Raw genomic sequence first — 27,338 nt, forward strand, 5'->3', positions numbered from 1 at the left:
TGTTCAAAGGAGGGTACGTTCTGTAAATATTATGGCTTCAGTAGCTGTTGCTGTTGTCAGGAGAGCTAATAAAACTGGCTGGAAGGCAAAGCACAGCCTCTTGGAGCTACTGCCTGCTTGAGCCCTCTCATCCCATATTCTTATCTCTTTTCTGGGCCCTGTCTGGGATAGAATAGCTGTATCAATAGCTGTATCAATAGCTCCTACTTCCTCACCTTTACTGGGATTCTCATCAGCTCAGGCTGATGCTCTTCACCTACCTCTTCCTTCCAGAGACAAAGGGAAACTTGGTTATTGAAATAACTGAAGAATTTGGTGCTTTACATTTTAGGAAAAGACCTCATTTCTTTATTTACAGGAAATACTTTCTTGAGAAACATATTACCTACACCAGCTTCTGACTGGTCAGCAGAATGACCATGTATTAAGTAAGGTCATAAAGGACCTTGATGCTTGCAGATTGCAAAACAAAACAAAGGCATATTATTTATTTTCCATTATTGGGAAAGATATAAATATTCCTGCATAGACACAAATGGAATCTTCTCACTCTCATATCACCTTAAAAACCAGAGAGCAGTCAATAATCAATAAGTCATCATAGAACATGTGCTATGCTAAACTTAGAGATTTCACTTAGGAAATGTTTTCTGGCTAAATGTCTTCTTTGTTCTAGTCTCTGTGATTTTGCTATTCAGAATTTCATTTTCAGTTTTGGATTATAACAAACACAAAGTCTCAAATCAAACCTGGAAGAAACCACTGAGTTTCTCTGAGTGTGAAATTAAACTGCAGATGGCAACATTTTTAACAGAAATGGTCAATTCCATTGACCTGACAAAAAACAAGAGGTAAACTCCTAGGATAAAATCCTCATAAAATTGCTGATAAGGTGAAATGATACCATGCTATACATTCGTGTGCAGTTCAGAATCACCAGAAAGCCCCCTAAATTTCCCCAGAGAAATTTCACTGTCAGTTGGTGGAATTTGATGCTCTTTGAGATCCTCAGTAATTACTTTCAATAATCCTTATGAGATAGTCCTATGAACACTTTGAGACAGTTTGAGATAAATTATGTAATAAAATGGAAACATTAACATTTTAAAACCGTAAATAGTCAATAGCTATGCAAATTGCATTTTTGTCCAATCAAAATGTTACAATTGTTGGTAGTCAAAAGAAAATACCTACAAAAAATGCCAAATCATTCTAAATGCTATTGCATGCCAGAATAAATAACACTTGCTATGCAGTTATATAGGCAATAGTTGGAATTACACAAGTAACCAAGGTTTTATTATTAACATGCATTTTTTCTCATTTCTTTAGACTCACAACATTTGCAGTAAACTCCTCTGTAAATAATTCTGTGTTTTATGAACTGAAAGTACAAGTCTTGAGGGTGAGCTCAGGCTTTTACTCGGGGCTTCAGTACAACCCCATTGCCCCATCTGCCCCCACCTCAAGCCTTGTGGGTGGAGGAAAGTCCCTTGGCATGAGTAAGAGTAAGCAGAAGTCTTTGAAAGCAGCAATGACATGAGAGCCCCAGGCAAACCTCTTTCTTCTAAGTGCTGTCTCTAGCAGAAGCCACGTAGAGGTACAGTTCAGGCTTCATCTCACAAGAGAGGAGCCTCTGGAAGCCAAAGCGACTTTTCAATGGCTGCAACACTGATTTTGGATTTGTTCTGTGTCTGAAACCTGAGAGATTAAGATCCCAGTTGTCCCATCCCAACTCATTAGGGAATATTTACCTACTTTGGTTACTTTAATGAGCAAGTGGTCTTACAGGTACTGGTTGTTTCAAGTGGTGCCTTCAGGACCAGATGCTCTATTCCAAAAGCCAAGGCACAATATCTCTCACTGCCTTTTTACCATATCTGGTCAACAAACATCTGCATAACCATCAGACAAGAAATAACCTTCCTCTGTCCAGTCTAACAGATAGATAAAGCCAGAACAGCAGTTAGACTTTGAAATTTGCTACTTCTACTTCAAGCCCAGTGAAGGGCTGCGTGCTTCATAATTTGTCTGTTTTTCATCTAATAAATAATATTTACTATACCAATGAAACTGAAGACCACACACTTATTGATAAATAACAGTATCTAAACATTGTATCAGCTGCTTTTTGCTTTGTGCAGATTACAGCAGAGATACTCCTCAGTCTGCATCATAGAAGTATTTTACTGTTCCTGTTTATATATTTTTTTTTGCCTGAACTGCTCTCCTTTCCCTTTCCAAAGCCCTCAGTACCCCAAGGTGCAAATTTCCTCTGCTTTAAAACTTTCCCCCTGTGTACTGGACTAGTTGCAATTATTTCCTGAAATATTTAATCCAGCAGTGTTAACTTTGGCCAGTCGAAGTAAATATAAGTGAATGAAGACAAAGTAGTAAAAATTTAACTCTGGTCACTGAAGCCAAATGCCCACTGCCATACCAGCAGGCAGGAGACAGAGACACAGACGCCTGTGATGACAAAGACACACCACACACTGGACAACCAGCCTGTAGCCAGAGATGACCGGCTTCCTATCAGACCTGGTAAGTATTTGCTGGGGTATTTACATCTGTGACATTTTTGTATGCTGCTAGTGTTTCAAAGAAAACAAAATCAGTATCTCAGTAAAAACAACAAGGATCCTATTTACTAAAAGCGTTTCAGAAGTGGTTCTGCCCACCGTTTTGAGATATTACAGATGTTTGCATTTCATTCGCTCTGCCATCTATCTCTGTCATATTTTTATCAATATGTTAATGTTTCTTAAATGTTTTCATTTACTGGAAAATATTTGCTTACTCTCAAGCATAATTTGCTTTGCTTACCTGCTGAAAAAAAAGTTTTGATAGATATATCACAAATTATTTAATGCAAGATAAGACAGGCAGAGGTTTTGAAAGGCAGGGAACAGGACTGGATGTTGGCAGCTGTGGCATCTTGATAGGGATGTTTGTGGGAGCCTGCAGCATTTATTTCCTGGCTATGGCTCAGTCTTGAAGCCTCCTACATCAGTGAGGCACTTCCAATTAGGACAATGTCTCTTTGAGAAAGAGCTCCAGCTCCTGCTGGTCACCCTTAACCTCTTGTCCAGGAAAGAGGAATATGGCAGAGCACCTCTGAAAGGCTGGCAGGTTTTCATTCATTCACAGCACTCGCTGATTCTCACAGAATTCACTAATTCTTGCTGCAAAGGCTGCTGTCGTGTAAACCTAAGTGCTGTGCTGGTTGTCTATTTTTGAATCTGTAACGAACTAGAAAAAAATCGAAGTGGGATGCCTGTTCTCAAAGCTCCCAAGAGGTTAAGATGACCTGCTGCTCGAGACAGGCAGGAGGGGCAAGAGTTCAAAACTGATGATGGTAAGAAGAGCTAGAAAAGACACTGTTCTCCTACAGTGCAGTTTGAGCAGAATCAGGGCAGAAGGGAAATTCTGTCCTAAGACTTTGCCTTGTTGTTCGCTCCTCTCCATCTATGTAAAAAAACCATGGATTTCCAAGGGTTGCCACACCCAGACAGAAGCCAGAGTGGAAAAACATGCTAAAAGCATATGAGTCTCTTTTTTTTTTTTGCCCATTTCAGACTCCTTTTTTAAAATTTTAGCTGTTGCGGGCAATTTCAGGAGGCTTTGCCACACAGCTTGAGTTGAGGGATCTCTTCCCACTATTCAAGGGCCTGAAGGGCAGCGAGCTTCTGTGTCAGACAAGATGGGAAAGGTCTGGACACAGAGGACCTGGTCACTACTGTGGGCACAGGTCTGAGCTGCAGATAGCCTGTCTGCTGTCCCGATAGCGGACAGAAAAATAAGACCTCCCTCCCCAAAACCACTCTCCCATGTATTAGCTCTGGAGTATGGAATCATCTTCAGCTTGCTACTCTATTGACTAATTATCAAGGAGGGAAGAGAAAGGTAATAAGGTTGCATTTCTTTGAGTTGTTTGTAGGGAAGTCCCAGGAGGATGTACACTTCACACCAGGGCAAGAAGAGGGAATATGCCTAATTGCAAATCCCTTGAACAACTGAGATGCTTCTGGAGAGTGAAAGACACATTCAAAGAACAGCCTGGTGTGGCTACAAGCTTAAAAAGATTTTGTTTTACCTCTGCAGGTACAGTACCAGGGGCTCTTTCGAATGGTCACTGTCCTGGGGATTGGTGGAACATTCCAAATTGGCTTTCAAATTTCTACAATCACCTACATGTCTCAGGTAGGCAAAGATGCACATGGCACACTGAATAACAGTGGCACTTAATCTAAATCCATGCATGAGGATGCTCCTCTCTGGCAGTCAGCAAGGCCTTAATCACAGTAGCCTCCTCCCACAATTCTTTCCCATTACTAGGCTATCATGTAAAGCAGAATGTGTCAAAGTGTTGAAAACAGAAGAAAAGAGAGACCTGTAAGTTGTTGTTTATAGAACCATTCCTCAGAAGGCGCACACTGACAGGGGTGGCCTATAAATGTACAGCACATGTGCCTACTTCAGTGATCTCATTTGACACTATTCTTCACTACAAGTCTGTGCCTCATTTTCTCAGATTTCAAGGACAAAACACCAAAGAATGAACTTCTAATGGCAAAATGAACCACCATAGTCTATTACACTGTCTATTAGCTAATGCACACTTTTAGAATCTGTATGAAATAGCAACTTCAGCTGAAGCCACAAAACTATGTTCTAAATATAATAAAATACATGCACTGGAGTCACAGTTATTGTTAATGAAAATTCTTTTTTCTATTTCAGCATGTTAAGGCTTTCATTAATGAAACATGGCTAGAGCGCTATGGCTACCCCATCCATCAGGATAACCTCTTGTTCCTGTGGTCTATCACTGTGTCCATCTTTGGTATAGGAGGTCTCTTGGGTTCTTCAGGAAGTAGATACCTAACTGTCAAGTATGGCAAGTAAGTATGTTTAAAGTCAATTTGTCAATTGAATTTTAGCTTAAGGAAATGCCAATTGAGGTTTAGAAAGCGAGACGGACTTTTAAGCTTAATCATGGCTGTAATATAGCCAGCTTAGCAGTGCTGTCAACAGACTTTGCTGCTTCTTGCCCTTGATCTGTGGCTTGGGGTAATCAACTGTGCTGCCAGCCTGTCACACCAGACACAGTTACTCAGGTTGGGTTAGTCTTGGCAAGGAGGAAAGGGAGGTCCCTAGCTGAAGAGAGAATGGGTTTCTTGGAGGTGCTACTCAAAATACAGCAGCATTGACATGCTCCTAAGTGTTCCATTAATGTGTGTCATAATGGATTTTCAAGTGCAGAAATGCTTTAAGACTTTTCTCCACTTCAAAACCCAGAAGCTTTCCCCAACTGCCAGGTCTAGCCATGTGCCAAGGCACAGCACGAGTCCAGAGTACCCAGTGCCAATAGTGTGGAAGGGTTTATTTTCTCCTGGACCACATATGTATAATTTCACAAAACCAGCAAGACAATTTCACCCAAAACATCCTACATGCCAGGAGCTTAAGTGCCATCTCCCTTCTGATTTACAAAAATTCTTTTTACTTTCTTACACTTACAGAAAGAAATGTCTCTTGTGCAACAATCTGCTTATGATAGTGGCAGCATCCATCATGGGATGCAGTAAAATAGCCCGGTCCTTTGAGATGATTCTAATTGGACGCTTCATGTGTGGAGTAAGTGCAGGTAAGTGATTTCTCCCAGGGATCAGCAGGCTCTCCCAAAATTTTATGTCACTATTTGCTTCATGCAAAGATCTTATTTTTGTTAAAGAGATTGCATATCTCCATTGCTTTGATATCACATAAAACCAGGAGCTGAACATGTTGCTTTCAAAACAGATAAAAGGGGCTGTGACCATCATAACAGTAAAAAACTCTTATTCCCACGCTAGTTTTCAGCCTGCCTGTACTGCATTAATACCTGGAAACATCAGCTCTTCCTGAAGTCATCAAAATAATTGCTGGACAGTGGAAAAGAAATGCTTGTGTCTCCCCCCAAATCGTGGACAAATCAACATTGATTATAGCACAGTATATTTTAATCTGCTATGGATCTACCATACAGCTATTCTATAGCATTGTGTCAGAAAAGGCTGAGATGATCTGGGTTAACTACAAGCAAACTAAATACTTCTACAGAGCTAATTATTCAGCACTTACATACTCCGTGTCCTTTAAAACAGGCTAAGACACACAAGAGATACTATGTTGAGGCTACACCTACACCCCAAAGGGAAAACTGTACATTTCTTAAGACCTGTGCACAGAGGACAGGAATCAAACACTTTTGTAGAAAGGGTTAGAAAATCCAGTCCTGAAAAATCTCATCCGTGATTTGAGGTATGAGCAACAGTTTGGTGCATGAGGCAGCTATATTTTGTAATGCTTAATTATTTACATGCAATTTTATTTCCAGTTGCTTATCAATAACTTCTTTCTTCTCTAACATAATTCTCTCCTCACCCCAAGGTCTTTGTGTTCCTCTACATCATCAATACGTTGGGGAAATTTCCCCTAGGAAGCTACGTGGATTTGCAAACTCTACTTCCTCTTTCTTTTGGTCACTGGGAAAAGCCGTAGGGCAAATTTCAGGACAAAGGTATAATACAATTGATTTCCCACCCAATTAATTTCTGTCTCTCTACCTTTTGCTTCTTCCTCTGCTTTTCCATCCATTCTTTTCTCTCCTCAAAACCAATGCAGTAAACTTTTATTCTACACACACATTCTATCCCCGCCAGGGAGCTGCTGGGCAGCCAGTCCCTCTGGCCCATGCTGATGGCCTCCTGTGGACTTCCAGCACTGGTCCAGCTGGTCACTCTGCCCTTCTTCCCCGAGTCTCCACCATATCTCCTCATGCATAAAGGAGACCAGGAGGGCTGCAAAAAAGGTAACTGAGGGCTCCAGGTTCCTGTTCCTCACTTGACTTGTGATGTTTGCTTTCTTTTTATGGAAAAAAAAATAAGCAGGACAAAGTTTTTCCTTGCTCATTTCTAAGATGACTCTGTGAATACCTACTAAGTATATTTTTGTTGTAGTCCCCACATCAAACATGAAACTACTTCTCTTTACAGTTCTGAATTACAAAACCTTTTGCATTCAGCTGACACCACTTGTGCAGTCAGTCTGATGATAAATGATAAATGGCTGTTTGCACTGCAGGGTTCCATAAGGCACCCCTCAGCTCTGGTTGTTGGCTGTGTACCCTGCTGATACCCTGAGAGAAGGAGGAAGGGAGAAAAGTGAACCCATGGGCAGGGAGGGACTCACTGTGCACCCCACTGGGCTTCTGTAACAGAACAGGTCCCTCTGTGCAGGAGGGGACTAGGGCTCTGGAACACACTTTAGAATATCTCTGCCTCACACCACAGCCACAGCCCATGCATGCTGTGCTGCTAAGCACTTGCATCACCTACTCAACAAGCTCCTTAGGCAACAAACAAGAGATGGATTAACATGGCAGGTCTCACTCTCCTTCTCCTTCACAGCCATAAGGCAGCTTTGGGGTGAAGGCCATCACCAAGCAGAGATTGATGACATCATGAAAGAGAAGGCAACAATGAAAAACACCAAGATCTTGAGTGTCCTGGAGCTAATGAAAGAACCAGCTTTCCGTTGGCAGCTGTACATGATAGTTATTCTGACCGCCACAGTTCAGCTATGTGGCATCAATGCAGTTGAGTGTATTTCCCCCTTAAAGACTCAAAACACTTATTGACAACCTTAAAGGAGACATCATTGCTCCCAGGAGTTCCCTCCATTTTTCTCAGACTTCTCAGGCCACAACTTGCAGCCCTGCTACAGGGCAGCAGCAGCAGTCTGCAAAGCTTGGCCGGGCTCTTCATGTGACATTCCTTTGCCCAGCTCTTGGTCCTTGCTGGTGTCACCTTCCTCAGTAGTTAGGCTTATTTAGCAGCCATTTTTGGAAGCTGTCATAAGGCCCCAGAACCCGCTTTTACAAATGAGCCTACCCTATATTGGCAATGCAGTTTTATGTTATTGCTGCTATTTGTCCCCTGGCTCTTAGCATCCTAAGATGTCGGGATGGCAGTGTGCTCACTCTACCTTTAAAGCTAATCAACAAGCATGCTCACCGTTCTGGCAGCTTCTGCAGTTCTCCTCCTCTTCCTCACAGCAGCACTTTTCTGCGATTTTTTTGAAGCCACAGCTTTGCAATTGCTTGCATGATTCTTCTAACATCACGGTGAAGCAACATCTGCAAAGAAAATACACAGCTGAGTCTAACAGAGCTTAAACTGGAATCTTTATCATCTCAGCACACCTCCCAACAGTAGAAGAGATACTTGAAAAGAAAAGATGCTTATTTTACCCCCTCACGGCTCCATAATACATGCTCTTCTTTCTTGAGAAAAAAGAATATATCCTACAATAATGCTTCTGGACAGTCTCTAGAAGTGACAAAATACCTGGATGTTTCTGAAAGCACCTAAATCCAGACTCTGTAAACTTAATTACATTGCAGCAGCTGGAAGTCCTTTTATCTCAGCATTTTATCTTTTATAAAATTAATTAATTAATTACATTTTACAATGTTTTTGTCTGATAAAAAGTGAATACTACAAAAAAAGAGTGTAGAATTCTAGCTCACTCCAAAGCCGAGCGGCATGTTCCTTGGTTAGCAGCTCCTATCTAGGGCAGTGTCACACAGGTATGGGTAAGAAATCAGCTATTTTCTTCTCTTACTGTTTTATGGGGTTTTTTCCAGATCTATTTTTATACTTTTGAAGTCCTCCAGGCAGCTGGCTTTGATGAAAGAATGATATCCTACATGACCCTCTCTGTTGGGCTCTCTGAACTTGTAGCTGCTGTAGTTTGTGTAAGTCACATTATGATGGGAATGGGTCACAGTTTGTTCTTTTGGCACTAGTGCCAGTGTGATTTCTGTCCTTCAGAGCTCCATCATTGAGCGACTGGGCAGGAAAGTGCTCATAAGAGGAGGCTATTTGACAATGGGTTCACTGCTAGCTGGCATCACTGTTACTCTCTCCCTACAGGTAAGGAAACTCTTCTCACGGCAGACCTCTTTCCATTATCTATTCTATTTCTAACCTCTGCTCACAGGCAGGACCATGCTACTGAGAAAGGAAAGTGAGGCTTAGAAGTGTCAAAATAACTTCTGTGTTAACAGCTTACCCTCTGGGACAGCTAGAGGGCTCACAGCAGACCTCTTTCCATTATCTATTCTATTTCTAACCTCTGCTCACAGGCAGGACCATGCTACTGAGAAAGGAAAGTGAGGCTTAGAAGTGTCAAAATAACTTCTGTGTTAACAGCTTACCCTCTGGGACAGCTAGAGGGGAATATCCTAAAAATCAAGTTTATCTATGCATAAGAGTAAACCCTCTCTCAGCAAGTACTCTCTTGTACTCCTGCCTTCCTTTCAACATGATCCCATGAGCTCAGCAAGGAGTACATAAAACACTTGGAGTCCAGCACTAATTCCTGATTTCATCAGACTGCAAGAACCAAACAGTGGCCAACATGAATCAGAAGACAGTCCTAAGAAAATGGCCCTTTTTACTCACGCAGTTTTTAGCAAGTAACCAGAAAAACCCAGAGTCTTTCCATCAGTTAATTTGAAATTTAACTTTGCTGCAAAAGATATTGGGAGTGCATGTATCTGTTCACAGACTGTAGACCAGTTCACTTCTATAAAACTGTGTCACTGCTGTAGCTTCTTCAGAAGCAAGTCTCCTGGGTTACTGGTATTCATCCAAAAGCTGCTCTACAGATACTGCTGTAAAATTAGCCTTGAAGCAAGGTGGCAGCAAACTTCCAGTTTTGCTTCATTCATGAATGATCTCAAACACAGGAGACAGAAATGTTTTTCCCTAAAGTATCAAGTCTCGTATCTTCTTGACTAAGATCTAGGAAAGTTTCTTTTCAGTATCAGTTATCGAACCTACCACTTAACAAAAGTAAAGAAAGATATGATATGGCATTTCCATATCTCTAAGTAATGGGGGAAGCACTGAGGGGTCAAGAACAAAGGAGGACATAGGGTGGAAAAGTACTATTCAGACTTCTTTTAATTGAATTCTTCTAAGCTTGACAGTTGTTCTATGCTAGCAAACCTGCTCCTCTAATCACCTAACAGAAACCTCACTGCTCTGTCCACAGGAAAAAGCACTCACATTTCTCTGCTAGTTCCCACACACTGTATATTTTTTCTTGGGTTGATAGTGTTAGAAAACAAACAGCATTTTTCACCTACTGTGTTTAACAGATTTCACCGAGAAGTTTGTTACAGTTTTTCGGGTTTGTTTTTTTTTTTTTTTTTCTCCAGGACTGGTATTTCTGGATGCCATACTGCAGCCTTTGTCTGATTATTTTGTTTGTAGTTGTTTTTGGAGTTGGGCCAGGTAAGCGTTCATTCAAAATAGCAAAATACTAGCAAAATACTGCATAATATTGCATAACATTTAGCATAAGTAAATTCATTTTACCTAATCTGTTCATTCAAAATAGCAAAATACTGCATAATATTGCATAACATTTAGCATAAGTAAATTCATTTTACCTAATCTTGTAGTCATTTAGACATCATGGGTCCAATCATTGGCCACAAACTTGAATGCCATCAGGTTTGGGTTTTGCTAACAACAGGAAAGGAACACAGCAAAAAAAGCACTCACTGGAAAAATACAGCGAAAATAGAGCAAAAGCAGATGGGTAAAAGATATTATTATTTTTTTAATACTAAAAAAAAAGAAAAAGAAAAACAATAGTTCTTTTAAATTCAGTGTTGTGTAATGTTACAACTTATCCCACATAGCAGTTCAGAAGACATAATTTTGAGTAATTCTTTTCCTAGCATATAGTACTTGTTCCTCTTTAATTATTTTTTTTTAAAGCCTATTAATTTTTAAAATATTTGCCTTCCCATATGGCAGGGTTGAACTATTTTCCTAACTCAAAGCTGTCAAAGTCCTCTGACTTCAAAACCTAACTGAAATGCCCAGAAAGTGAATCCAGGAAGATCCTTCATTGGTGATCCAGCAGTACCATGCTGGGAATTCTTGTTAGTAATATTAATTGCTATTCCGTCCTTACACAGCTTCTTTCATGAGAAGATGTCAGACTTTCTCAAGCGTTGACTACTTAATTATTCAATCTCCCCAATAAATGTATTTGAATAGTTTGCCACTCTAATAAACTGATGTCTAGCAGATTAAAAGATGCCACAAGCATTTTCTTTTCTAAAAAGGAGTGACATACTCAAGTCTTTTGAATGCCAGCCCATGACAGTAGCCTCTATTTACTGACTGTGTAACAGTAACACTCAGTCCAAATGTTCAAATCGAACACATCAACAAGTAATAATTCTTATTCTTATTTCCTTTCAGCTGGTGCCACAGTTTCCATTAGGGTTGAAATTTTCAAGCTCTCATGCAGACCCCCCGCCTTTGTGATCAGCGCAGTTATGAACTGGATGGGCGTCTTTGTGATCGGAACAACCTTCCCATTCATTGTGGTGAGTGACTGTCCCTGGGACACTCCCCAGGGGGCTGAGCTCAAGTCAGCCATGGGAGCAGGAAGAAGAGCAGCAGCAGATGACTATGCCCTGTTAGTCTAGAGTGGCCTTGGCACCTGCTCTCCCCTGTCCACTTTTGCAACTGAAGGTCCCTGATTTGCCCAAGGTACTTATTCAGACCAAAATATTTGTTAAAGGTCAAAATGCAACGAACTCCTTATCAAATTCAAAATCCTTTGGGACTCAAATACAAAAACTGTGCCAAGAAAGCGACCAAAGAAAAGATATGCTGCTCTTGCTCACTTTCTCATTTTGCTCTTCCCTGCAGGAAAGACTCAAGCACTTCTGCTTCCTCATCTTTATGGGGGTACTTTTCACTTCAGGGATAATTATCCACCTATTTCTTCCAGAAACAAAAGGGAAATCCATCGTGGAAATCACAGAAGAATTCAATAAGCTAAACTTTAAAAAGAAGCGTATTCCGACAACTCCACATCATGTCACAGAGGATCACACCTTCTGCACCAGGCTTTGACCAGCCGTTAGGGGGAGTCAGGTTTTCTTAAAAGGGAGGAATAAAAAAAGACATTTGTCATTTTCTGACTAGCAAGTCGGTTCAAATGCACTATCAGCTTTCATATTTGTCACTTACAAGGTTCCCATTTTGCCAAACCAGCACCTTTCTCAAGCACTCCACTCTGGGCAGCTTAGAAAAAGGATGATGGCTGATACTAACAGGATAGACTCGTGTGAATCATGAGTATTTTAGCTCAACTTGCTGATGTGTAAATCTCTTCTTAACAGAGCAACTAATACACACTGAAACTACATGTAGAATTTATAAACACTCTGCTGACCACAGAGAAAGGGAAGATCTGCGATTCCCTCTCTCTCTCTAATTTCTGAGAGTGTTTTTACAACCCCGAAATGGGAATAGTAAAGTTCTTGGCTTGCTATCTCTGGCTAGGGTTCAATCCATAACAGATTAAAGAAAAAATTTAGTGGAATAGGAGAGTAATTCTTTGTTTCTCTAGACTCAACTGAATTATCAAACCTTGCCAGGTTCCCATGCACAATGCCATGTTGTCCTTGTGTTATATCTAGTTTGACAGACTTCAGCCCTTTTGGACTGAAGTTTTCCATGTCAGCAGCCATCCTTTCTTTGACTTAAATTTAATTTTTTGCTAAAAAAATCAGCCATTTGATTCTAAGCTCAGACTCGTTAATGAAAAAGCATGGGGAAAAAGTTGCTATACAGTTCTTCTCAAGGAATAGTGCCTTTCAATGGCAATACAGCTAAAGGACACGTGGGTGGAAACCAGTTGCCATAAACCACAAGCACCTAGAGTCACTTTAGATGCTCTGTGCTATCTTGCCCATCACCGCCATCATCTTGAATCTGTAGCTCAATTTCCAGGATCAGAGTTCCCCCAGATGTCTCATAGACTGGGAATCCCATAGCAATTTAGCCACTACTTGCCTTTGGGTGATTTTCAGCTACCTGGACCAAACTTACCCCAGAAGAAATGCCCCAGACTGGAACTCCTGGCTGTAATAGAACAGCTGTTGCTTTACAGTTTCTCTTATAGACATCTGTACAGTAGCCTACTGTATGTATAGCAGGCTGTCAGCAAAAGCTCAGTCACATCCTCAGCTCTTGGATACATGCAGGGCTCCTGTCTGGGGTGTGTTTCTTTATCATGACTAAGAAGTGATCACATATACTCAGATTTCAGGGATGTGCAATCAGTACAGACTCTTCAGTTATTATTCACTGCAAGTGTAGATACTGATTGACAGCTTTAGAAATGACTGTAAATATTTTATGCCTTGAATACTTTGTCAGAGTCATACAGCTAGGTAGGATTTACAGTAAAAGTGGGAAGTGTAATTCTGATGTAAGGAACTTCTAAGGCTTTCATCTAAGCATTTCCAACAACAATTTATGGTTTAACTTACAGTCTCTCATAGGAGTTCTGCCAATTTTTACAAGTATGTTGTGTGCATAAAGATAAGGAAACAAAGAGAGAGAATGTGTTAAAATGTATCATATGCAAGTTTTCTAACTTCCAGATTTAGTGTGGTATACCATAGCCAATGATCCCTCTTGGAGGAATGGATGCAATATAATTTTCTACACTGATCTATAATCAACATCTGTGCTTGAGTTCACATACTGCAGGCTTTCAAATTGAGTTCACATTGCTTGAGTTCACATACTGCAGGCTTTCAAACTGTGAATGATCTTCAAGGCACTCTGATATCGAGTTCCTAATTCCTCTTCCTGCCATACATTGTTAAAGGTAAAAATAGTTTGTGAGCCTTAAAGGATAGCCTGATCTACTTGTAAAGTACCGTAGGCATTAATTGCACCAGAAACTTTTTTTGAGATATGCAAACTTATGGACTTTTCTTTAGAAGGTATCTAATATTCTGCACGTTTCCCTTTATTAATGAGAGGCTCACACAGTCCTAGTAGCAAAGCAATGCTATTAGGAAGAACAGGAACAAAGCTAAGGCTCACAGTGGAGCACACAATACAAATGAAAATCCAAACTCTAGATTGCACAGTAAAATAAGTGTGTTTATCTCTGATACTGGTTTGACTAGCATATTTACTTCAATTTAAATAAGTTTATTAAAACTATGAATTAAATTGTTCATCTTAACTGCTGCTTATTTTTAATTGGAAACGTTAAACATAATAAAAATGGCAGCTTGCCTTGTAATAAAATTTCTGGCCTCCACAAATGTTTCTTTTCCAACATCAGGATCTCCCTTAGGGACAGATGACAAGAAAATAAGTTAATGGTGTGCGTACCCTTCCTTGATTTGGGTTTTTCATTATTCCTCTCTCCAGTATTGAAGGGCACTTAAGACTTCCACTAAAAGATAATCTACAAAATATGAACTGTCCTTAAAGTCAGAAAAGTTTAATAATTTTGTAGTGTTCCATATACAAATATATGATTAAAACCTAACAGTTGTTTGGAGACAACTACCAATATAGAGAGGAAATCTCAACTTTTTGCAAAACAGAATTATCTTTTTCTAACCAGTCATTCTGAAAACATCTCTCATTCCATTACAACAATACCTGAAGTCTCTGGAAACATAAGCAGAGTGGCATTATGTAGCATTGCTGGAGTGACTCACTAGTGAACCACTTCTCCGATGTCAGTTATTCATTAGATGTCATTAGGAAAGCCTTCCCATAAGACCCTCCCCAGGAAGCAAGCGGATGCCCTGTGGAACATTCATGTGACAACGAAGCGGAACAGCTATTTGGACCACAGGTCAATCTTCGCCTGTGCTCAGTGGAGCAAGAGCTGTGTTCTGGTAACTGTCTGGTCAAGGGAGGAAACAGCAAAAAGGTATGGTTCAAATATACATGGGAGGTGACAGAGACAAAGAGGACAGTCATTCAGAAGTTTCAGGAGCACTACATGTTCATTTTCTTCCAAAGACACCAGCTGATAGGTAAAATATGTCTCAAATACTGACTCTAATTGAGGCAGATGTAAACACTTACAAACTCGATCAGTCAACTGCTATCAGCTAGATACACACAAAAAATCTGATCTGGTTGGCCTGTATTAAGGAAGGTTTAGCACAGCTTTGCATATGTGTGTCACACATGACTGTAAAATTGCAAGAAAAATGACTAAATGGCCTGATGTGGGGAGATTTACTGTACTGATCACAATTATAAGTAAAAGATACCTGTAAGATTTCTGCTAACTCGTTGTTAGCACTAATTATCAAAATGCACATCTAATAAAGGGGGCTTCAGCACATGTAATAAGAGCACAGAAGCAGTACAGAAACTAAGCAACATAAATGCAAAAGACATTATGCATTAAGGGCATTTTGGGAGGAAGACTTTTAACTTACCAACAGTAGGAATCCAAACTTAAAGTACAAGAGCAAAGAGTAAAAGCTACAATATATATAAAGAATACTAAATAGAGGTGGGTGAAGTAGAGCATAAGAAAACATGTGCAACAGGCTGCATCTGAGAAGGTATGCCCCGTGCTGGTAGCTACCTATTATTGCCTGCTTGTGTCTTCTCCCAATATCATCTAATCAAGGCAGATACTAGCAGCTAACATGGCATTTCTTTCCTTTGTCAGATGCTCATTATGTTGTTTCAACTTTGCAGGACTTTACAGAAGAGGAAATTAACTCTTAGCATCAAAGGAACAGTCTATGTTCCGTCAAAGGAACGTAAGTTCTGACAACAGCTTTCAGCAAACATCACCAATGAGTCAACTTCCCAATGAGGACCTCAGAACAATGAGAGAAATGGCCTGGTGGTGCGACATCCTACATTTCAGACAATTGCTAGAGAATCTGTGAATATTCTTTGCATGTGATGTATTTTCTAGTAAATATGACTGATTGTATCCAATAAGCCTTTTATGATTTCTTCATCCTCATCTTCTTTAACGGAAGTGTATATGGCGAATGATAACTAAGCCATTTACCTACTAAATACATGTAAGCCCCTCTTAATTATGAAATAAATGAAGTTAAAGCCTGATAATTTTCAGTCTGAAGGAAGAGACATCAATCCAGCTATGGAGCTACAGGACAGTTTGAATCTTTCTTTCATCACAGACACAGAAATAAATATACTGACTAATGGAAATGTCAGACAAAACTGTACATGATGTTGAATCCTCCTCTCCCAGCAAAGGAAAATCAGCCACGATTAAATATTTAGCTAGTCAAGCTTGGTGTGCCACTGTAGAATCATTAAGTTTGCACCCCATTCCAAAATGATGGAGCATTTCTATTCCTTTAAGTAATCATTAAGTTACAATGTGCTCCAGTTGCTGTCTCATGAAGAAATAATAGCTCTTTTTTATTATATGTCAAAGTCCCATAGTTCACTGTCCAAGCCCCATCTAAGATTCCCAACAGATAACTTGGTCTTTATGTTTTCCAGCTTCTACTGAAAACTAAGCAAGTTACAATTATTGGAATTCTGTTTAAAATTGATATCTCAATTCCCTATCCCCCAAGCACAAGACAGAGTTCATGAAGTATACAGGTTCCCTGCAAGGGAGACCATACTGTTTACTTGGGCCAGATAAAACCAGTGGTTGAAATATTTAATCCAACAATTCTAAACTTTGTACAACAGCTGAAATATGTGTAATTAACTCAAAACCCTTTGAAGTAAAATTTAACTTCAGTAACATGGGACTAGTTCACTGACGTTGCTATTGCATAATGCAAGCATTTGGTTCTTTTGGCAGGTACTAGCCAGTAAAGCAACAGAAATCAGCTCTTCTATAGGAGATGGCCACCTTCTTCTCTGACCTGGTGAGTATCTGGTCACTTTTTCTCAGACTTATAAAGGACAAAGCTAACATAGTACTAAAGATTCAGGTTCCTTAAAGATTTGGGACAGCAACCATCTTTCTCTTCTGCATTTAAACATCACCAGGAACAACAGGGCTTGGGGCCATGAAAATCATGTTGCATGGTCTTTTCCATGCAATAAAATAAAATAAAATAAAATAAAATAAAATAAAATAAAAGCTAACAAAAGTCCTGGCAGTTCCACCACTGACAATGCTACTCCACTTTTGTCTTCTGAATTACTGAAAATAATAATAATTATTAAGCACTCTGATTAATTCCCAAAGTAATGAATATATTAATGGTACAGCAAAAGACCTTAGCCATAAGCTTTAAAATGTCACTTTCCTCATTTCATCTAAAGATAATTAATATCATCCATCAAGTGTTTCCATAGTCTTAAATAGGGAAGAAGTAATAACTATTTATTGCTCTATTTCTCAACTGCCAGCAAGTAGTTATTTTGCTTTCCTTTTTAAGTGTTAAAATTGTTAATTTGTAAGTCTAGTGAAAAAAAAAAAAGAGTGAGAAGGTGAGTTCTTAATTTGCCTTAATACTTTTGCCAATTAGCAAAGCCATTAAATTTGAGACAGGATTTTGAAGGAAATTTAAAGTCTTCTGATCCATAGCTTCTTCATTCTTGTCATGTGATAACTTGGGAAATCCAGTGGTGGAGTAGCTAAATAATAAACTCTTGAAAGACCGTCCTACGAACTATGAAAAGGAGCGTTCTAGTATCTGCCAGTCTGGCATTATTCACACTTGCATTATTTTGTTTCTGGCTGGTTGCATTTCCTACCAGCTTCTCTTCATCCAAGCACTGATCTCCAAAAAGCTGTGAGCTCATGAAGTTTGTATCTAACATGAAAAGAACACAGAGCACAGTGTCCTCTGTACAGAGATGATGTTACTGTCCCGGTATGTGATGTGCTGAATAAAAAGGGAGAGGCAGTTAAACCCCAAAGGATGCTGCACAGATCCTGATGGGGCTAAAATCACAATTGTTCTAGGTTTGGTCTGCTAGGTACAGTCTAAGCTGTTTGAGGATAACTCCATCTGGCCTTGCAGGCATTTGGAAACAGGACAGATAACCAGTGGTATCACATACCTCAAAAAGCTCTAAGCAGTTATAAATTATGTTTCTTTCTTATTTACAGTTAAAATTGTTTCATTCATCAAAGCAGCCAGGATATCTCAATCCCTAATCCTTCAAGATCTTCAAGATGCAAGAACATAACTTCATGGTTAAAAAAATAGAAAAATAAAATATTAAGAAAGGAGAAATTAAATACCAAGTCAGTAAGGAAGATTTTTGTTTTAATGCAACTATAGAGGCTGTTCCAAATTATTCTATGTAGTCCATGCCTTTTTGAAAAAGTTGAATGTTAAAAGGATCTTTTCTTTATTATGCTTAAAGATATGACACAAAAATGAAAGCAGAGAGTAAAATAAAATGTTGATTTTTTAATGCTATACTTTTGTGGCATAACATTATGGCTTGATGTATGTAGGTTACTGCAGATTGCAGCCAAGGAAACTGATTCCCTCTTCCCCACATCCAGGACTGCCAACCTGTCAGACACTGCAGGCACACAGTGAAAGCTGTACTGTCAGCAACATCTTTTAAAACTATTTCTCCTTGCAAGCAAAGTGGTGGATTATCACTCTTATACTAGTACTTAGTCTTGCTATGGCACTGTGGCTGTTTGTACTTTGGCAGTAATTCAGAGGTATTTTGAAAAAATGTTTCAATCCAATAGGATTTGAAGCAGACAAGGCAGGTTTCCAGAAGAGAAGGGCAAGTGTGGCTACAAAGACTCTGGCCCTGCACAAATCTAGACTAATGAAAGCTGATGGAGCATTTTATTCTTGCATTGCAGGTTAAGTTCCGGGGATTATTTCAAATGATTTTAGTGCTGGGAATTGGTGGTAGTTTCCCATATGGATTCCACATTTCTGTCATCAACTATCCTTCTGTGGTAAGTAGCCATCTCTCTCAGCTTGAAAACAGAAAATTGAGAGCCTGACCTCTCCATTCTCCCACAAATCTCAAATTTACTGAGCATTCATCTGATAACATTTATGCCTTTTCTTTGGCTAACAGCAACATCAAATGTGTAGAGAACTTTTTCTCCTTTAAATAACAGAATGGCTCTTCCTGTTTTAAATAAATCGTTGCCACATAGTATAAGAGCTTCCAAAGGAAGACATAAAATGTGCTTTTAGCATCCTTCATCAAGAAGCTTACTGAATGACACAAACTCAGAGATTTGGCAATGTGATCTCAGCTAATTTGTTTTACTAAGAAAGTTAGTCTCAAAAGAAGTCTAATATTAGAACTACAGGCTAGATCTGTGTCCTGGTTTCAGCTGGGAAACTGAAAGGAATGAAAGCATACCTATTGGTTTTAGTTGTTGCTAAGTGATGTTTACATTGTTGAAGGACTTTTCTTTCAGCTTCACAAAAAAGAATAGATGGAATGATGGAATGGCTAATTAAATATATCCCATACCACAGACGTCATGCTCAGTATATAAATGGGGGTTAGCTAGGGGGTGGAAATCCACGATCACTGCTTGGGACAGTGCCAATGCACTAGGTGTTGAAAGTGTCTGGTGTTATTATTATCATCATTGTTATCATTAGTGTTATTTTTTCCTTTTCTGATATTGTTCTATTAAACTGCCTTTATCTCAACCCTCAAGATTTTTTTCCTTTTCCCTCCTTTTCTGTCTCTTCTCCCTTGTGGAGTAAGCAAGCAGCTGCATGATGGAGGTCAAACCACAACAATCTAAAGTACAACACACAGATATTATGAAGGGATCTTATATCCATTGTCCAGTCAAATCTCATTTTATTTTTCAGCACATCAGGAAGTTTATTAATGAAACCTGGATAGAGCGACATGGCTCTCCCCTCCATCCTGAGACAATCATGCTGTTGTGGTCCTTCATTGTGTCTGTTTATGGGATAGGAGGATTCCTGGGGAGCCTCTGCTGTGGCTACTTGACTACAAAATACAGAAAGTAAGTGTTTCTTGTAACAGCTCAATAGTCAGGAAGTACAGGAAAATACCAAGGTGAATGAATAAACCTCTTCTTGGTTGAAACAGTCTGACTGAAGACTAAACTGATTTGGTTTGCTAGAACATCCACTTCTTCCAAGTAGCAACCAGTCTTTTACCTTGTTTATCTGCCCTCCCCAGTGTATTTCTGTAAAGGATGCATTCACCAACACGTCACTGGATCAGTGCCTCTGGGAGTAGCAGGATAGTGTAACTGCTTCGTGTTCTCTTCAAGATCCCCTATGACTCTCATAAAGACCTCCCAATCTCTAAACACCCCCAAAATGGAGCTGTGTGTACTGTGTTTATAACATGGTATAAGCAGTCACTCTAACCACCTGGAAACCACTGTGTGGAAGATACCATTAAGTGTCAAAGAAGAGCCAGATTTCCACTTAAGTACACTCATACTGGGGTGATGAGATTGTATTAAATATTCCTATCTACTCTAGTGAAAATGTGGACAGAATAGAAAAAAAAAAAAATTGCCTGTAACTATGCTGTAAAGATACAATCAGCATCAAAACAAATTATCCAAGAAACATCTCTGTTCTTGGCAATTCATTTCACTGAAAGTCAGTTCCAAAGTATCCTTCCCACTGGATGGAGAAAAGATTCCTCACCAGTCTGGTCTGTTCTCAATGCCTTCTGTAACACCACTAATTTCATTTGCAGAGAAATTGGCAAACATATCTACTTGGTGTGACCCACTTAAAGATCTGCTCCACAACCCACTGATCCAGAGGCCCCTCATATGGGTCTCAACAAATCATCTTAGCCTGCCTGCAATTGTGTTCTTTCCTATCAGGTAAGTGCCCCCAAGAAATTTCTTGTGGGACACTACCTCATCCCACATGCAGAGGGTCTCCCAAGACTGAAAACAAGATCATGGACTTCTCCCATGGCTTGTTTAACACATGATAAACTAACTGCTGAATCAGTGTCTTCTAAACACAGGATCTCTGTGAATCCTTAATGTGTGCAAGATGACTCTTATCTAGCAAGTGTCATGGCAAAACAACCATGTACAAAAGTCTTTGATTTGAGCCTGAGACATCAGGGTTGTGAACATACCAGCTCACGATTCAAACAGAGTGTCTTTTGAAATATGCTTCTAAAAACTCTTTCTGCTATCTCAGATCACATCCATTTATCAAAAAATATATTTAATATGAGCCATTCTAGAGTAGGAGCCATGGACTCAGATTATTTTTGGGGAACAACCTGGTGTTTTGTGAGGAACTCTAGCAATTTCAAAATCTTGGTGACAAACTGGGCCAGTTCTTTGATTTCTTTCCCAACTTGTACTGTGGAAATGCTCATGAAGTGTTCCAATTGTTTAAAATCTAAGCAAAGAAATATTTATGAATTCAAATCCAAAGGATCCTGAAATTTTAAAGAATCACTTTGACTATCCAGAGTCAAAATTATTTCAGCCATTCCTCAAAACAGCAGGAATGGCTGTACCACACTTTCTGTCACAGCAAGATAAGTCAAAAGAGTGCAAGAGATTCTCATCTCACACTAAATTTTCATGGGCTTTTTTTTTTTTTTTTTTTTCAGAAAGAAGTTCTTGTGAAACAAACAAGTGAGTTAGTCTTGGTCAAACAACAGGGATGACAGCTGATTCATTTTTTTTTTTTTTTCTTTCAGAAAGAAGTGCCAAATGCTCACCAACCTGATCATGCTGGTAGCTGCACTTTTCATGGCCTTCAGCAAAACAGCCAGATCTTTTGAGATGATTCTGGTCGGACGCTTTCTCTATGGCATTGGTACAGGTATGTATGTGCTCATGCCACTATGGAGCGCAAGCATCCTTGCTGTCCCAGGATTGTCTCTACAGGTATTGCCATTCTTGGAGAATGATTTTTAAAACAAATATACTAGGCACTTCATAAAAGTGAAAGACATCACCCTATTGCAAGACATTTTAATACAAATACTAGAGTGAATGGAACCAATGTAAAAGAGGATGGAGACAGAAAGCTAAGTTTTTCTAACATTTTTTTTCTAACAGCTATTCCAACAGTCATTTATCCTCTTCTTTGTTAAAGGTTTCTCTCTCAATATACATCCTCAGTATGTAGGAGAGATTTCACCTAAGAAGCTGCGTGGATTTACCAACTCCACAGTTGCTGTTTTTTTGACACTGGGAAAACTCACAGGACAGGTTGTTGGACTACGGTAAATTCTCCAATCTTTCTATCAGGTTGCACTAAAAGTAATAGAAATCTTACTATAACTTTATCCTCTCACCTAGTCTGTGACATCTTCCCCAAAACTGGCCTTCACTTTTGCCAGAATAAAAGTTTTGATCATATTTGAGGCAAATATATAGTTTTAGATACAAGAAATTAATTACTCATAATCTGATTTTTTCTTATTTTCACACCCTTTCTACTAGGGGATTTCCCTTTCAAAATTTACTGCACTTACATGAAAAGTCTTAGCAAGATGCTTTGGCCCTATGGTCAAACATAGGTCAAATGAGTCTTACCAGCTCTCTAGGCATTATAACGGATCCTAATGATATTTAGGAAGTTTTTCAAAATGCCAAATAATTCCTTTAAAATTGCCCAAAATAAAAATAGCCAGATTTGTGAAATTTGCCAGATTATCAATTCAGGTTTTTGCTCCACTGCATCCTTCAATGGAATTTGAGCAATCTTCATCACTCAGAAAAACTTCCTGAACATTCATTCCATTATTTCAGCATAATTTTGTTTCACATACACTTTCCAGGGAGATTTTAGGAAGCGAAGCTTTGTGGCCATGGTTGTTAGCATCTAGTGGACTTTCAGCATTGATTCAACTGGTTACTCTCCCATTTTTCCCTGATTCACCATCCTACCTCCTGATACAGAAGGGTAATGAGGAAGCCTGCAGGAAAGGTAGAGTGTCTACTTTCCTCACTTATTTCACTTCATTTGATATGTTCAAGTGACAGCCTCTATAGAAGAAAGCAGGGCAGAGTTGTACAGCACAGCGCAGTGCCATCGAGTGATAGCAGAGACACTTTTAAATCCACCAGTTGAGACACCTATGGCAATACCGCTGTTTAACTTGGGGTCTCCCTCTAATAATCAGTTAAGACAAGAAAGATAGGTATATACTAGCATATCTAACATTTCCCACTTTAGCGGGAGCTACTTTATTTCCTTAGAGGAAACAGTGTAGACAGTTCATTTTTTATTAAAGAAAATGTACTTTAAAATGTTTACTTTGTTTACAATTAAGTCAACTCAACATTAGAAAGTTATGCTATACTGACAATCAGCGAGGCAAAATTTTTGCACCTGCCTACTGCCCCAGACCCAACCAGATGGCAGAGGTGGAGAAAAACACCACCAGTACCTACACCAACGGACAGGCAGTCTAAAGGGTTTCAGGTAACCACTCTCTATGAAGTTATACTGGTAGAATAATCCACTCCCCTTTTTCTCCCCAACAGCCATCAGGAAGCTCTGGGGGGAAGGAGACCATCAAGCAGAAATCGATGACATTATGAAAGAGAAGGCTGCAATGACGAGCACAAAAACTTTGCGTGTCCTTGAAGTAATAAAAGAGCGATCTTTGCGCTGGCAACTTTACATCTTGATGACTGTCATGACCACCTTGCAGCTCTGTGGAATCAATGCAGTTGAGTGCTCTCTTTAGGCCCAGAACAAGAGACAACTCTAGGGAGCCTTACCAGCCCCTCTAAGTCAATGTTATTGCACCAGCTTAGAACTGCATCACAATTGCAACAGTTTTTTCACAGGTGCATTTCCTTTCTGCATTTTTCAGATATACTTCTATTCGTTTGAAGTATTCCACACAGCCAAGTTTGAAGAATACCTTATTCCATACGTGTCCCTGGGAGTTGGGTTGTGTGAATGCTTATCCTCTATACTGTGTGTAAGTCTTTTCAGATTTGAGTTTGAAGGAAAAATTTAATATGGTCAACAATTGTACTTTTCCCTACTTATAACTGGGCTCAGGGAAGATTTACATAACCTAAGACACATCTTCCTGCTTCTGCAAAACCACATGCAGGATAAAAAGCAGCTCTTTTCCCAGATTATTTGCACAACTGTATGTCTTTAGACTTATTTTTATCTTACCCTGTGAAATAATTTTCTGATTTAGATGGATTAGATGTGTTCTGGATTAGATATGTGTATGCACATGTGCACAATTTGATATATAGCAGCATACAAGAAAGGGAACTGTCTAACAACAGCATAGGGCTGTCTAATAAACACAGCATAATTAATAACAAATATGCTTTGAAGAAGCTAATCAAATTCCTTAGGAATTAAGAGATTCTCAAATTATATAGATTTCTGGCTATTATTCAGATAAATCTGCTGCAAATAACACGTGGAGAGGGGAGGAATTATTTCATTTGAGAACTGGGATTTATGGGCCCGTGTTTTCTGCTTTTCAGAGCACCCTTATAGACCGATTTGGGAGGAAGGTGCTGCTCTGGGGAGGATACACACTGATGTGTTCTGTGCTAGCGCTCCTTACCATGAGCCTGTCACTGCAGGTAAAGAGGCAGCAGCCTTCTGGCCACTTACTCAGCATCAGCCCACCTTTCTCATCTTGCCTCACAGGATATGTACAAAAGCTTGAATCAGTGGCAGAAAATACAGAGCTCTGCTATTCTGTCATGTATCTAATGGTGTGATATCACTGATTTCTCACTTTTAGCATCAGTTTTTCTGGATGCATTACCTCAGTGTTATCTTGATCTTCCTATTCGTTATCTTCTATGGAATTGGACCATGTGAGTACATCAGTGGCAACTTTGGGAGGAAATTTTGTATCATATTGGTTGGTGACACAACTAGCAGAGGAAGAACAGACTAGTCCCATGGTAAAAAGTTGTGGAAAAAATGTACAAGTGGGATACAGAAAAAGAATACCTCAAATTTTATTGCTGATCACAGGATCTAAATAACTTAAAATACAGTATTATCTTTTCCAGAGGGTTGGAGACAATTTTCAGAACAATTTTTAAAATACTCAGCTAAAAAGAAAGGATTCTAGGCATTGCCGGGTATATTAATCATCTTCATTAACTTAGCAAGTTAAGTTTTATGCCTACCAACATGCTTCAGGTGGAGCCAAAGGGGAGATGGATTTATAAATTACATGTGATAATAATGACTGCCAGGGCAATAAGGAACTACACAGACCCACTGGCACCAGAAAAAGGATTCCAGTATGTACAAAAGAAACCTAAATTAACAGCTGAAACCAGAAATGAACAGTGGAAGTCCCTTTCTGGAATCAAAGTCTTTCACCTTCATAGCAGAGACCACCTGCCAGCAGGCCACCTATTCTGCTTGTGTGCCATTTTCTACCTCTGCCATTGCGAGGATCTTTGGCCAGAGCAATGAAACAAGTATACCTGTTTTGTGTTCTGCTTTTCTTTTTCAGCTGGAGCCACTATATCTATCATGGTTGAAATCTTCAGCCAGTCATTCAGACCATCAGCCTTTCTGATTGTTGGCTGCATCAACTGGATGGGACTGTTTGTACTTGGGATGATTTTTCCGTTGATTGTTGTAAGTGATTCTAACTGGATCCCTCCCTCCAGGTGAATGCTGACAGGGAGCAAAATAGTAGTAATAAATTGCAACGACATGCAAAGCTGAGAGCTCTGTTTAAATATCAAACCTGCTCAGTAATCCCCCAGGCCTGACAGAAACAGACAGACTCAGGTCAAGCTTGGCTGGTGGAAACTCCTTGGTCTGATACCCATCCTGGTTTGTGTATTGAGCACACCTTTGAATTTTAATTACTAAGACACAGACTTGCACCTGAGGGCAGGGAAATAGAAATGTAATTCTTATTTTCCTTACATTGTCTCCCATTTCTGCTTGCAGGATAACCTTGGGCCCTTCTGCTTCCTCATCTTTTTGGCAATCCTTGCTTTATCAGCAATTTTCATCTACCTGTATCTCCCCGAGACCAAGGGAAAGTCAATCATGGAAATAAAAGCAGAGTTCAACAAGCTGAACTTCGGGAAAAAGGAAATCTCAGTCACTGAAAATAAGTTTCCTAAGGAGCAGTTGTTCTGCACCAAACTATGAATGTTCAGAGGAAAAATTTGCATCTCTTAGAAAACACAGGAAACAATGTTGCAGAAGAACTAAAAAGGAAACATTAAAAACAGACTGCAAGCTCTTCTGTGTCTTATTCCGGTTTTCTTTTTTTTTTTTTCTTTTTTTTTTTATATACAGATATGAAAGTCATTATACTAGAGTTTTATTTCTGGATGATATCAAAACATTTTCACAGGAAATTTCACCACTTGGTTTTAAGACCTACTGGATATAAAGAGATATTATTTTTTTCTATTAAAAAAATCTTTTTATGATAGTGTAGCTTACGAAGTTTTAAAACATTTTGTTAACAGTCCATAGGGCCCAAATCCTGCTAGAACATACATAGAGGCTCTGCTCAGAGCTCTGGACCCACAACCCTGGACCTCAGTTGGTGTCCCTTGTTTCCAGGAGTCCTGCCCAACGCCACAGGTACCCCAACAGTTCGTTATTGAGCTTTCCTAAATGAGACCTCACTAGCTCTAAGCACCTCATAATCAGGAAACCGCTGACAAATAGCTCAGAGAAGAGTACCAGAAATATGGAGAACCAAGTGAAATAATTAAAGGTGGCAAACCAAGGGAAGGAAAGATTAAGAAGGCTAAATGATCATCAGTCATGAGGCTGGGGAAACACAGAAGTCTAAAATATTTGCCTAGCAGGCTGATAGAGGAACAGCCAGATATGTGATTTAGGGGGATCCAAGCAGATACAGATTCAAAACTTAGCACAGTAAATTAGGGGGAAATGTTCCAGTCATGATAATAGAACAAAAAAATATTGAAATGGAAATTGTACTGTCCAACAATCCTTCTGGCGATGTAATAGGAATCTCGGTGGAGAACACCTAGTAACTCTAGGCAGGGAGAAGGACCCACCAAACAGAGACATTATTATATGCAAAGAAGTAAAATGGCTGCTATGAAATAAAGCACATTCCCAAGAGCATCTGTGGTGTCTAAGGATCTGATTTCCAACCTGGTACATCAGCTTCTGGGAATTACATCAGATGTTTTCAGAGAAGAAAGAGTTTGTTTTGGAAATGTTTTTCTTGTTATGTAAGCAAGCTGCGAATAACAAGTGATTATTTTATCCAGCAGCAAAAATAGGTTGTGAAGTTCATTAGAAAAACAGTCTAAGTTTTTCCAAGTGACCACTAACAATTTCTGACTAAATGCTTTGGATCATGCCACCTGCTTTCAACTGATCACTGAAGGAAAGATTCATCAATATTACAAACAGCAATTCCTCTCCTTATGGATTTCACTTGAGTTTTATGCTTTGACATGGGAAACATGCCCTGAAAGGACTGTTTGTACAAACAGATATTATTTCTGGATTTTTTTTT

At 39.4% G+C, this 27,338-nt stretch overlaps 2 protein-coding genes across 2 annotated transcripts; both read left to right on the forward strand.

Annotated features, from left to right (window-relative positions):
- Positions 1 to 2,460: 2,460 nt before the first annotated feature.
- On the forward strand, positions 2,461 to 13,620 carry LOC106899623 (solute carrier family 2, facilitated glucose transporter member 11-like). Its single transcript, XM_014961506.1, has 12 exons — positions 2,461 to 2,544; positions 4,105 to 4,203; positions 4,744 to 4,904; positions 5,526 to 5,650; positions 6,436 to 6,565; positions 6,708 to 6,856; positions 7,455 to 7,642; positions 8,693 to 8,803; positions 8,880 to 8,981; positions 10,274 to 10,349; positions 11,334 to 11,461; positions 11,790 to 13,620. Exons 1-12 carry the CDS (start codon positions 2,521 to 2,523, stop codon positions 11,994 to 11,996), a joined length of 1,500 nt encoding a protein of 499 aa, XP_014816992.1. The 5' UTR covers positions 2,461 to 2,520; the 3' UTR covers positions 11,997 to 13,620.
- A 3,148-nt stretch (positions 13,621 to 16,768) lies between these two features.
- On the forward strand, positions 16,769 to 25,978 carry LOC106899704 (solute carrier family 2, facilitated glucose transporter member 11-like). The gene is made up of 12 exons (XM_014961594.1): positions 16,769 to 16,792; positions 18,712 to 18,810; positions 19,697 to 19,857; positions 21,549 to 21,673; positions 21,950 to 22,079; positions 22,638 to 22,786; positions 23,347 to 23,534; positions 23,682 to 23,792; positions 24,325 to 24,426; positions 24,591 to 24,666; positions 25,323 to 25,450; positions 25,772 to 25,978. Exons 1-12 carry the CDS (start codon positions 16,769 to 16,771, stop codon positions 25,976 to 25,978), a joined length of 1,500 nt encoding a protein of 499 aa, XP_014817080.1.
- Positions 25,979 to 27,338: the final 1,360 nt, after the last annotated feature.

This window comes from Calidris pugnax, unplaced genomic scaffold (genome assembly GCF_001431845.1).
Source record: "Calidris pugnax isolate Ruff unplaced genomic scaffold, ASM143184v1 scaffold32, whole genome shotgun sequence".
Taxonomy (NCBI): Eukaryota; Metazoa; Chordata; class Aves; order Charadriiformes; family Scolopacidae; genus Calidris; species Calidris pugnax.